At 47.8% G+C, this 12,546-nt stretch overlaps 1 protein-coding gene across 3 annotated transcripts in view; it reads left to right on the top strand.

Annotated features, from left to right (window-relative positions):
- The window catches only part of FUBP3 (far upstream element binding protein 3), a 37,931-nt gene extending 25,385 nt beyond the window's left edge, over positions 1-12,546 (top strand). For all 3 annotated transcript variants that reach the window (XM_065695298.1, XM_065695297.1, XM_065695299.1), the window contains exons 13-18: positions 447-588; positions 5,063-5,223; positions 5,916-5,989; positions 6,461-6,537; positions 9,708-9,835; positions 10,850-12,546. In XM_065695298.1, the coding sequence (XP_065551370.1) occupies positions 447-588; positions 5,063-5,223; positions 5,916-5,989; positions 6,461-6,537; positions 9,708-9,835; positions 10,850-10,858 (591 nt within the window). In that variant the 3' untranslated portion in view covers positions 10,859-12,546. The remainder of the gene's footprint in view (positions 1-446; positions 589-5,062; positions 5,224-5,915; positions 5,990-6,460; positions 6,538-9,707; positions 9,836-10,849) is intronic.

The raw sequence follows: 12,546 nt of genomic DNA, 5'->3' as shown, positions 1-12,546 counted from the left end.
CTTAAAAGCTTCCTTTGGAAGTTTTGGAAGATGTGCATTTCAGCTGAGTAATTCCAGCAGTTCTTTAAAGAATGACGTTTGAAAGGGTTTGGAAGCAATTTCTGTGTCAGTGCCAATATCTATTGGTTGCTCTAAGGAAAGCCCCCGCCACAAACTAAAAGTGTTTTAGTGGATGATGCTTATTTATAGGTTTATTTCAGCAAATATAAAGGCATGCATTTAGAAAATACAAATATCTTCCTGAGTCAGGAAGGCAGCTGCACCCTACGTTACTTGGCATTTCTTTAAAGTGCTTCAAAATCTTGGATGTGAATCTGAAGTCCAAGAATATCTGAATTCAGTGCTATTGATTATAAAGCAGCTTAACTTACCTTGCTTTATTTGGGTTTTAATGTGCATTGCACCAGCAAAAAATACCCACTGACACAGTTGTTTTGCCTCCCAAGGAACGAGATGGCTTTGGAAGCTTGGCTGTCGCCCGAGGAAGAGGTCGTGGCCGTGGTGACTGGAGTGTTGGGACACCTGGAGGCATGCAGGAGATAACCTACACCGTGCCAGCTGACAAGTGTGGTCTCGTTATAGGCAAAGGTAGGTCTGGTGACACTAAATACATCTTGCAGTCTTCTGCTCTTGGGATGGACGCATTCTTGCTGCCTGCCAGTGAGGCTTTGGAGTTTTCTGTAATTGCAGGTATTTAGTGGCCAGTGAATACAGCATAGGAATAAGCTGTAAGTGCTTGTGGTTGTTTCCTTTGTGGTGCTCTCACTCATAATTGTACTCTCTGGGCCCTTGTTCACAATCTGTAAGAGGGGCTCTTCATGCAGAGCTGTCAAGTAAGCTTGTTATAACAAGCAGCTGGTTGAGAAAAGGCAGGTTCATTTGTGCATGCTTTTTATAGAGAATTCATTTAAAGAGCAGTTTATCAGGGACAGGCAGAGCAGTCATTTCATCATTCTGGATGTCTGTGAGTGACGTCTGATAAAACAGGAGGTCTTTGAATGTGGTGATAACAGGAGCTGCTTCCAGCCACGTACCTGAAGTGTCTGATGAATAAAGTGAAATAGCAGAATCTAGGTGTATCCAGGCTTGCATCTGAGCAAGTACAACCCATGACAGTTTTGAAACCAGAGGATCAGCAGCAGTCTCAGTTTGTCATAGAGCATGAGCTACACATGGGGTAATGGCAGTACTTAGATTAGAGCCAGGAATAGAAGAGCTCTATCGCTCTGAATTGTTGTGATGCTTCACTGACGTGTCAAAGGAGTTGTATTTAATTTTTTCTCTCTGCTTATTTCAGAAAGAGTGACATATGCCTTAACTAGTATTTAAGTAATCACAGTTGGCTTTTAGCCTCAGCAGAGCTGAAGTGAATAGAATAGGAACCGATTAGCTACAGCAGTAAAGGAGGCAGAGACTTGAGGGCATTGTGCCGTGTTTCAGTGGCATTTAGTTTCCTGCTGTCCTGTTGAGCAGGAGTGAGCTTGCAATGAAACGTGCTGTGGCCTCTTTCCCCTGCTGCGCAGCCCTGCTGTTCCCTTCCATGCACCCTGAACTCCTGCCTTATTGGGTGACAAGGGACGCAGGCGTGTCAGCAGTGCATCTGCAGTCATTTTCAGATGATGTTCTTTGCTGTAAACCTGTTCACAAACCTGACAACACTTCTCAGTATGTAAATACACCTGCTCTACTTGTTACACAGAAATTGCAGAGCCATTGTGCTTGATCTCACTGAACAGTCCAGTTGGGCAAAAGATTAAGCAAAGCAAATTTTAAGCCCGCAAGTGAGAGTTATATGTATGGAAAACTCAAATTGTAATGAAACTTTATTGCTGTATCCATTAGTCACCCTTAATAAAAGATCAGAAAAGGTCACTTCTTCTGCAGTGCACTGAAGTGGAGCATTTGTGACTACTGAGAGCCCTGTGTGCTGTAAAGATAAATGCAGGTAGTGGAGTTGGATGTCCCAGAGCTCAAGTGCAAGGCCTGGCACAGGCTCGCTGTGGGGGTGAAGTGTAGCTTTTTACCTTTGTTTCCACAACAGCAAAATAGGGATTCTTAGCCAGCCAGATCAGAAGCTTTCTGGAGTGACTAATTACTGGTTGTATGGTGATTTGAGTGCTTGTAGCTTTGTAATGCCACCTTGTAATCGGTGTTCTTACAGTGCCTCTGCTCTTAGTGTGTTGCAGCTTTCATTTTTGTCAAGTGAGTGATGGCTGTAGCACTGCCTTTCGGGGCCTGGACCAGGATGGATGCAGTACACTCTCTGTCGATTCAAGACACCTGATTGTTCTTATTTCATCTCCCACTGCCTGTGGGGCAGTGAAGGGGAGGGGGGGATGTTAGTGGGGTTTTCTTAAGAGTGACCAATTGTAAAAGCTTTGCTCCCCACTTGCAGTTTCTGAGCAGTTTCCAGCTTGTTTTGGTTTTATCCCCTGTGATACAGGTGGTGGCTGTCACCCTCCTCTGTAAAATCTGGCCGAGTCCTCTGGGCACAAGGTAGCTTGGTCTCTGGGGTTAGCACCCAAGCAATGGGTATCTTGGGCGTAGTGTATGTGATGTGGCCAGGTGACTGCCACTGTGCTTCCAGCTCCATGTCACCACTCAAGGAGGAAAGAGGGAATGAGGTAGTTCCTCAGCTCAGTTTCTGTGATAGAAAGTTGAGGGCCCTTTTCAGATGGGCATCACTTCTCAGCTTAGCAGCGTGAGCCTTCAGGAGCCAATAAGAAGCATTCGGCTCCCTGCAAATCCTGTGCGTAGCTTTTTCCTCTAGAGGGTGGGTAGGTGCAGCTTTTCTTCCCTGAAAGACTCGAGGAAGGGTGGAGACGAGCGCCATACACATGTCAGGGGCTCTCTGTGTTTGGTGGTGCTTGGAAACAAACCGCAGCCTCTCTGGGCCCCCGCTGGATTTCCATGATAAATACAGCAATATTGACAGATACCGCGGCCGGCCTGGCTCTTGTCAGCTCTGCCTTTTAGCAGCTTTGATTAATTGCTTTACGATTTCACGTCCAGCTGGGGGGCCACTCTTGGATCACTTCTGCCCCCCATCAGGTAGAAGAATGGAGCGGGCTGCTGAATGCATCTATAGACAGCCACCATGTGCCGAGCGGGTCACCTCACCGTGGGGGAAGATGAACTCCTTCCGGCACCATGCAGCATCGTGTTGACTTCGTCACTTCATTTGCATGCTCTGGAGGCTGAATTGGGATAGCTCGGATGGGAGGGAGCACTTTGGTGTGCTCCAGGCTGGAGGGTTAGGAGGAGAAGGGCACCAAGTCCCAGTATGGGGATAGGAGCTTGCAGCCTCTTAGCAAACCTGGAGAGCTGACTAACTTGATCCTGCAGTATAGTCCAGGAGGGACCTGGTGTGGCAGTGATCCCAACAGCTACAGACTTGGTGCTGAATGTTAAATGGGAAAATTACTTGAAATCTATATTCTCCTTGCTTCCAGTTTAAGAATGCTTTAATTTTTAATCGCCTTTGGAAGGAGAAACGTGGTCTGCTGTGTGAGTACCAACCATTGGTTATGACTGTTGTCCAGTAAAGAAATTCTCCCCCTCCTTCATGATCCAAATTGGGAAGGGGTTCTCTGCTTTCATTAAGCTGATGAAGCGGCTGTAGATTCAGCTCTCACCTCAATATGTAAAAACCAGAGCTTCAGACAAGTCTGCCTCAGACAAAAGCATCACATTAAAAAAACCTTCTTAGTTTAGAAACTTCATCTCACCCTTTCCCATGCTTGACTTGAAAATCAGTGGGTTGGCTTTTCGGTGCACAGTACAATCGCTGGTGTCTGCCCAGGGATGTGACACGATTATCTTTTGTTAAACGCATCTTCAAAAATTCATTTAGAAAGAGTTAATTGCCCTTTGGCAACTTTTCCTCCTCCCTCCCCCAAGAAGGCTTTAAAATGTTAAAAAGGTCACGAGTCCATTACAATGAAATGAACAAGTGTCTGCAACATCCACAGTTTGTTTTGAAGTTGTGCGGGATGTATAGAGATGGAAATGCAGCAAAATTGAGGCCATTGTTTGTGGAGACTCTTTAATTAAAACCAAGCAAAAAGCTGGGGTTCCTTTCCTTTGCTCTTCCCTGCTTGCTGCATCCTTTTGGCTGGTGATTGTGGATTTGTGATTTGAAAGATATAAAACCCCTTCCATCCCTGCACCCTTTAATTTCTCCAGTTGAGTGGAGCTGGTCCCTAAGTTGTGTGAGCTTCCAAAAGAATTGAACCATTGTAACATTGGCAAAGGCTTTTGTTAAGCAAATTTCATTAAGAGACTGGGACATAGCAGGGCTCCAGGAAACCAGATCTACTTGGACTGGCCCTGCTGCATCCTGCTCAAAGCGCTCCTGTACCCAGATACGTTCACTGCACACGACTGATGCTGAAATAGCAGAGGACAGCCTGGAACCCTGCACTGCTGTGCTTGTGTGAAGGGGTGCATGTGCTGCAGTGTGAATAGGGAGCGTGGTAAGCAGAGCCTTCTTTAAGGCAACAACCTGAACAGCACATGATTGTGGGAAGGCTTAAGCTTTGTTTTTAAGCTACAAGATACGTAGCTGGTGGGTTTTGCCTTGGTGGAATGAAATGTGTAGTGATGGGGGGCGGGGGGTGAATAAAAGTCTCACAGGAGCAAGCAGCAGCACTGGTTGCAGGTGACTTTTTTTTCCCCTTGAGGATTGTGAAAGTTGTGCAAAAACCCCAGAATTCAGTCGGTTTTGGCATCTGCTTTGTCCAAGTGTATCTCAGGCACACAGCAGTTTGCTGGGAGCCTGGCAGTGTGCACACAGCAGAGCTGTGTGTTCTTACAACAGCACCGTCCATGACTCCAGGAGCCGTTGCTCACAGTTTTAGGTTATGCTTATGAAGCAGATTAAAAGGAGCAACATGAGCTCAGGTACTGTTGTTTCTTACGCTGTTGCCATCCTCAGCCCACTTCCCTTGAGGTACACAGAAGTTAGCTGAAACTATTCCATTACCAAAACCTGGCTTTGATACATTTTTATTGGAAGAGATGCTGGATATCCCTCCTTATGTCTTGGTTTTCTTTTCCTCAGGTGGTGAGAACATCAAGAGCATAAATCAGCAGTCGGGAGCCCATGTGGAGCTCCAGAGAAACCCACCTCCAAACACAGACCCTGGTGTACGAATATTCACAATCAGAGGAGTTCCCCAGCAAATTGAGCTCGCTAGACATCTCATAGATGAGAAAGTTGGTGTAAGTTCCGTCTCTGATCTTAGTCTTGTCTCTTTCAGACGTGATGTTTTCACTCTTAGGTACACGTGGGCCTGGACTTGGAGGATGGCACAGAACACACACGCTTGCATTATTCAGCTTCAAAACCATTGCCTGTTAGCAGCTGTCTTGAACTTTGGCCCTCCAGGATCCATTGGACTAATTGGTGCTGTGGTCCCAGAAGGATCTAACTGTTTGCTGACATGATCATGGGTATTGTGCAGCTCTGTGAGAGGGAAGAACAGCAATAATCAGGTGTGAGAAGGCTGTCAAAGGAGATTTTTTGAAGGGAAGACAGCAGTGTCACTGCGTGAGAATGACACAATCCTGGCATCATCATCCTGAAAGTAACACTCAACTCCTTGCTCCAGTAAATCCAGGATGACTTTAACTTCCACTTAATGCAGTGCTGTGGTATTGAAGCTTAATAATGTCAGGCTGGAATACTGCTGAAGGGGGACACTTGGGTAAAAGAAAGTATGGAAAATACTGAACTGGGGCATGGTAAAGCTGAAAAGCAACCTTTGTGCTGAACTACTTGAGAGGAGAAGGCTTGATACCAACCTCAGGATCCACGTGTCCCAGGCTGTCTTCTCCCCTTTCTTACTGCTCATACTTGCTGCCTCCACCTTGTGCTTAGAGCTGCCATTAAGTATTTGTGGATTCTGTGACAGGGTACCAGCATGGGTGGACCTGGAGGATTTGGTCAAAGTCCGTTCAGCCAAGCACCCGCTACACCTCATCAAAAGTAAGCTGCTTCCTCTCCTCATGGATGGGCTATGGGAAATGGCTGGGAGCTATAAAAGCATTGGAGAAGGGTGGAGGGCCCTGGAGGGGTGGTGTATAAGTGGAACCTTTTAAAGGTGGAGTATTCAGAAGCAAGAAGCAAGTGAGATTAAGCTTGAATACAGGAAGGATTTTATCGATTAAGTTACAAAGAAGGTAGGTATCAGCATCTCCAAAATTCCTGTCTCTAGTGGGACAGTGAGAGCATGGAAAGAAACCGGAACCGCTTGCAACACAAGGAGTGCTGTTCAGTGTATCTTCATCCTGGCTTCATGCGCAGACCAGTATCGAGGCAGTCACACCTACACGGCGTTCCCTTTGGTTCCCATGTTCACCTGCTTGCTCAGCAGTTGCTGACTGTAAATAACTTCAATTTCTGTGGCCTGTGAAGTGTTCTATTGCCTATTTCAGCATCCCTTTTTGTCCCCTGCAGTGGTCCTCAGGCGTTCATGACGCAGGGTTGGGGCAGTACCTACCAGACGTGGCAGCAGCCTGGACAGCAAGTCCCAAGTAAGTGTCTAGGACCTGGGCTGGCGAAGGGTTGGTGCTCCCTTTGCAGTTGCTGGTTCATGCCTGCCAAACGCAGGTTCACCCACGAGACAGCTTCGTTTCCCTGAGCAGAAGAGGTATGTGAAGACGTGTTGCAGTGTTTGAGCTCAGAATAAGCTGAAGTCCATTGAAAAGTGTAACGTTTTTGTGTGCTTAACTGCTTACTGCCTGTTTCTGCTGTCTCTGTGCCTGTCCTCTCTTAACAAAAACATTTCTGCCTTAGGATTCTCCCAGCAAGTGCTTGCCAACCCCACTTCCCCCAGCAGGCACGCAGTGGGCAGCGGTGAGCCTGCCCATCTCTTTGTTCTTGACCTTATCAGTTCTTGCTTACTTCCTTTTCCAAATGTCCCTTTTGAGCTCTTCTCACTGTTCATCTCCCAGTCTGATGGAAAGACTGGGAAAGGAGATACAGAAAATGCACCCCCGAGAGCACTGGACTTCCCTGAGCTTTGGGGAGCAGAGCAGTCAGTGCAGCAGGGAAAACTCCACCAAAAATGTAATCTTTATCTTCCCATAAAGCCTCTGAATAAATGCTTATCAAATGTACATTGCTATTTGCCTTTAGAGACTCACTTTAGTAACTTGTCTTTTCTCCCCTCCTTGAAACATCCTCTTATCCTGCCCACCAGCCATGAGGGAAAAGAAATCTCCCTTCCTGCCACATCAGCTCATGTCTTGAGCTTGCACATCGTGGCTTTGGAGCCCGTCATCATTTGGTATAATGGTGACAGACCCTTTTAATCCCCTGGTTACCAATAGTGCAGTTTGTATCCCGATGGATACACAGCTGCTTTACAGTGAGTTTGTCATGTTTCTGGTGGCTCTCAGGACCAGTGAGGCATCCATTATCCTTCCCCTCTATGGGTTTAGTACCATGACACCGTGTTTTGGGGCAGATGTTTTGTTTCTGCTATTGAACCCAATGGAAAATATTGGCTCTCTAATTCCACGTCTACTTAGGACCCTCCAAGCCCCTGTTTGTAGCCAGGCATACTGAAGGCAGTCTTGGTAAGGAGAGAGGACAGACAAGATAACGCTGTGCTTTAAGCAGCCTTCACCGCTTTCTTCTGCTGCAGATCGCAGTGGTACCCAGTCAGGCCAGGTGGAGCGCACCGAGGCATGGGAGGGTCATTGTAAGACACTGAGTAAATCCCTGCCTTTGCACTTTAATTTGACGACAGGCTTGAGGAGGGCCCTTTCCCTGAGAGCTGCAGCCTGTTTGCCTGCGGCTGTCAGAGAGCCACCGCGTCCTCCGAGTCGCTTCCTAGGGACAGAGCCAAGAGTGCCCTTAGCATGGGAGGAGGGGCAGGCCCCCACCCCCTACACATGTATTGAGGTTTTAATTACTTCCCCCATCTTCAATAAATGAACTGGCCGGGGAGACGTTTTGGTGTGAAGCGCATTTGGCTGCGTGTCCTTTCAGCCCGCTGCCGACTGTAACGCTGCTCGAAGAAAAGGCATTGAAGGAAGGGCCTTTGTTGGCATTAGCAGGTGGACAGTTGAGGCAGCCTTGACCTCTGCCAGAAAAGGTCCTGACTTGTAGCGTTGGGCAAGTCTTTTAACCCGCTTTTATGCCTCTGGACAGGACACTGCTGCCCTGTTCCCTCCACCCACTTCACACTTGCAGTGTATTATTGTCCCCCTTCCCCCCCACAACTTCAAAGCCCCCCTTAGGCCGGTGTCACAGGGCAGGGCTGTGCCTGGAGCATGGACGGGCTGGGAAGAGCTCTCCCCACTCGTGTCTCCTCTCCTTGCCTGCTGTCCATGGCTCCTGCGCAGCCCGGGCCTGTCTCTCGCTGCAGTTTCTGTTTGCTGTGTGCTCTGTTCAGGCCTTTCTCTGGTTGCTGTGTGTGTTGCTCAGGGCTCCTGGCTCCGACTGTGGCTGAGGGAAGCGCGGGCATCCTGCGGCTGCACCCAGACTCTCCCCTGCGATAGCACTTGGAGGCGCTGGGTTGGAGGGGCTCCAAAGAGGGGTGTCTCTGCTAGAGAAGCCCAAGGTTTTGGGGTCTGTGAGGCCTCTCGGTGCAGGCGATGGTGTCACAGAGCCGGTTGTGGCTGTTAGGAGGGTGTTGTGGATGTGCAGACTGAGCAGCTCCCAACCCATGGGCTTCAGCTTGAGCGGGTCCCAGCATGGGGAGGCTTGGCTTGATGCCCTTTAACTGTGCCCAAGTGAAGTGAAATCAGGAACTGGAGCTTTTCCTTGGCTTTCCCTGAATTGAAGATTCCCAATAGTGTAAGAAGGTGAAAGCTGCACTGTGAAGTCTGGGCAACAGAGGTAGATCCAGGGCCTGTCTAGTGCAAAGGTAGATGTCACTGGCTGGAAACTTACCTGTTCCACGCTGATGGGCCCCTTGTTGTCATCTCTGCACAGGCCAACAGAGCCAGCAGCAGAGCAGCCATCCCCTTATAGCAAAGCATGGGAAGAGCGTTTCAAAAAGCAGAGTGAGTGGAACAGGGTTACTGGAGATGAATAAACCCTTGTTTCAAGCAGTTACAGTAATCACGTAACTTACGTCTCCATTCCCTGCTGTTATGAGCTTCCAGTCCTCTACAGAACCCTTGGGTCCCCTCCTTTTGGTGATGGTGCGTGTAGTTCTCCCGAGGAAAGCTCTCAGTTGTGCTTTCTGCTGTTGCAGCTCAGGAGAGGTGCTCCCATTGCACCACAGTCCACAGCGGACCTCGTGCCCGTGCTCGCACTTGTGCTGCGTGGGGAGAACATCGTGCGCAGGGAACAAAGGCCAGAAACCTGAAGCTGGGCTGTTGTGAGGGCAGGAGAGCTCTGCACACGTGGGGTGACGTGGGCCTGGCTTCCCCATTAAGAAGCTCATGGTGCCGACTCCTGGATTTGCTCTTGCCGCTGTGCTGCTGGAGCCTTTGGGCTGAGGAGGAAGGGTGCAGGTGTCCAGACCGTGGCCCTGCAGCTGCAGGAATGATCTCTTGGTGCTTTCCAGCTGCTGTGGGCTTGCAGGCAGGCTCAGAGCCTGTCCTGTCCTGTCCAGCCAGCAGAGAGCCGCTGCCGTTCTTCCAGATGTCTGCACCTGGCTCTTCTTTAACCTTTACAAAAGCAGATCCTAAGCCTGGGCTTGGTCTCACGCAATTGCTCACCTCTTCCCTTCTTTTCCTCCATCCAGGTCATGCTGCCAGTGCTGCTTCTCAGGCAAGTTCCCAGCCGGACTACACAATGGCTTGGGCAGAGTATTACAGACAGCAAGCTGCTTACTATGGGCAGACACTAGGGCAGGCTCAGGCCCACAGCCAGGTCTGTATTCCTGTTCCCTGAACCCCACTGCTCTTTCCTGTAGGGAATTGGGTGCATTGGCCTTGTCCTGGTGGGTGGACTCTGCTTTGGGCTCACATGGTGAAGGCAGAGGTATTTTGTGGCTGAGGAAGTAATCGCTCAGCATCGGGATCTTACTGCCCTTTACAGAGTGAGGGCTTTCTTGGGAGGGGATTGGGAGGTTATTTCCTGGGGGCCTTTCCTTATAGGTTTCTTTGGGGAATAAAGGAATGATGGTGCCAGGCTGGTGAGGTAGCACAACCCTGGCGCGTCGCGCAGTGCAGGTCTGTGTGTGCAGGCTTTGCCTGTCCTCCTGCTTTGAGCCGGGATCGGGGTGCTCTTGCTTGGGGGGGGAGCGCCCTGTCCTGAAAGGGAGCAGAAAACTGTTGGAATAATAATTCGGATTAACCCGTTGCCAAGTAAAATCCCAGCCCAGTACAGGGCTGAGTGGGATGTATCCTGCTCGCACCCGCAGAGCTTTCCCGAGTGCCGGGTTTGCAGGGCGAATGTCTTAGCATCTGGCAAAAATCATGTGCGGAGCACGCACGCACCTTGGTGCGATCCGATCTCCCCACTGATCCATGCTTGCATCCTGACTCCGTGGGGCAGGAGGTGGTTGGGATGCCCCTGGGCTGCCAGCCCTGTCCTCAGGCAGCGGCTGCCGCTCGGCACCGCCGAGGTCGAGCCTGGTGCAGGAACCGGTGCTTGCCGCGGGCGCTGGCCAAGGGTGAGCTGGAAGCGGTGATGAAAGGGAGTTCTCTTCGTTCCCCGCTCAGAGTCTGGCCCTCTGGAGAAGAGGGATCTTGTTCCGCGAGAGCCTTGCGGAGCTCAGGGCTCACATCCCTTCCGTAGCGGCTCCGAGCATCGCTGGAGGTGCACATCCCGCTCGGCTGGAGCGGGGAATGAGCGACCTGCCTGTGGCCGGGGGGAGGAGGCTTGGACAGCGTTAAGGGTTTGCTGCCGCTGAGTAACTTTTCCTTTTTCCTCCCTCTTTAGGAGCAGTAGAACAAGGTCCTCGCGGCAATTTTATTTGGGGTTTGTTTCGGTTTTTTTGGGTTTTTTTTTGTTTTCTTTTTCCTTGGAATCATTGTGGAAGAAAAACCTTTTTGTAACAGAGGTTTCTAGATTTGCAGCCTTTTGATGAAGACTTTTCTGTTTGTGAAACACTAGTGGTAGGGTAATCGATACTGAACTTTGCTAAGAATCAGGAGCAATTTAGTCCCGTACTAAACTCACGGACGCGCTGGTCATTTTTGTTTCCAAATTCCTTTGCAAGAGAGAAATGGTGAGAATCGATTCTAATAAACCTCCGGGATCCTTTTTGGAGAGAAGCCAGAGAATTTGCCGGCACCAAAACGCACCCCAGAGCTGTGACATTTCAACACGTTGGGTTATTGTTGTGTGTGTGTGCTCTTATTTTGGGGGGGGGGGGGGGGGGGGATTTCCCCTCCTCCTTTTTCAGTCTCAATCTTTTCTGTTCCGACAGAAAGTGGCTTGGAAGTCTTAGGTGGTATGTAACAAATCCTGAAAAAAAAAAAAAAAAAACAGGAAAAAGGAAAAAAGAGAAAAAAAAGAAAAAAAAAAAGGTTTTAAACAGTATTTAAATATTCTTAAATATGTAAATTCCTGAAATGTTTTACTTCTAATTCCGTGTTCTTTGGCTGTCTTTTGATTTTTATTGCATTATTTTGTAAGGACTATGTATTGTAATTAATGATGTGAATTCTGTACTGAGACAGGGACCGTTTCGCTGTCAGGCAAGTGAGGGGCTGGGGAAAAAGGGGGGGGGGGACGGGGACACCCACACGTTTTGTAGGGTTTGTATAATTTCTAAGAGTCTAAAGGGGTAATATAAAGCGGTGTTGATTTTGTAGCAGCCCAGTTCCTGCTCCCGTTGCATTTCTGGATCTAAGACCTCCAAGCTTGGTTTAAAAAAGGATAATAATAATTAATAATAAAAAAAAAAAAAAGAAAATAAATTAAAAAAAATAATTAAAAAAATAAAACTTTTCCTCTATGCTCAGAAATATAAATACTGTTATTTTTAATATTAAAATGAATCTGCTATTAGTACCTTTAACAAACACTGTGGAACGCGGAGAGAAAAAGAACCATATAAAAGGTAGTGACTATTTTTTAATTCCAAGGTGGTTTTGGTTTGGGGGTTGTGGGGGTTTTGGTTTTTTTGTTGGTTTTTTTTTTTTTTTTTTTTTTGCTTTATTTTTCAGTTCTTTTAAATATTTTCTTATCTAATATTTGTCAGATTACCTAGAGAAAGAAATGAATCTAGTATTAACCACAGTACGCGCTGAGTACTTTTGATTTAATAAAAGGGATAATATGATTTCCTGATGTTTACTGTAGTGTTTCTTGTACAGATAACAGTGTATTTTTAAAGGAGAAACGGAATCGAAGCTATTTTTTCTTGCCTTTTTCATTGCCCGCGGGCCGTTCCGTTTTGCAATGTACCGAAGTTACCGTCCTTGGGTTCTTTCCTTGTATTTTTTTTTTTTCCTTCCTTATGCTTGAAATGTCTAACTATAAAAAAAAAAAAAAAGAAACCCACCCAACGGCAATTGGGTAATGTTGAGCATGGTGTTTAAACACAAAAAGTGTTCTTTTTATTTGACTGACAGTTGCATTTTACACTCTATATAATAAAATCTCCACAAGGTGTCTTGTGGCTCAAGTTA

This window comes from Lathamus discolor, chromosome 15 (genome assembly GCF_037157495.1).
Source record: "Lathamus discolor isolate bLatDis1 chromosome 15, bLatDis1.hap1, whole genome shotgun sequence".
Lineage (NCBI taxonomy): Eukaryota > Metazoa > Chordata > Aves > Psittaciformes > Psittacidae > Lathamus > Lathamus discolor.
Note: the sequence above shows the minus strand (reverse complement) of the source record. Positions and strands in the feature narration are given on the sequence as shown.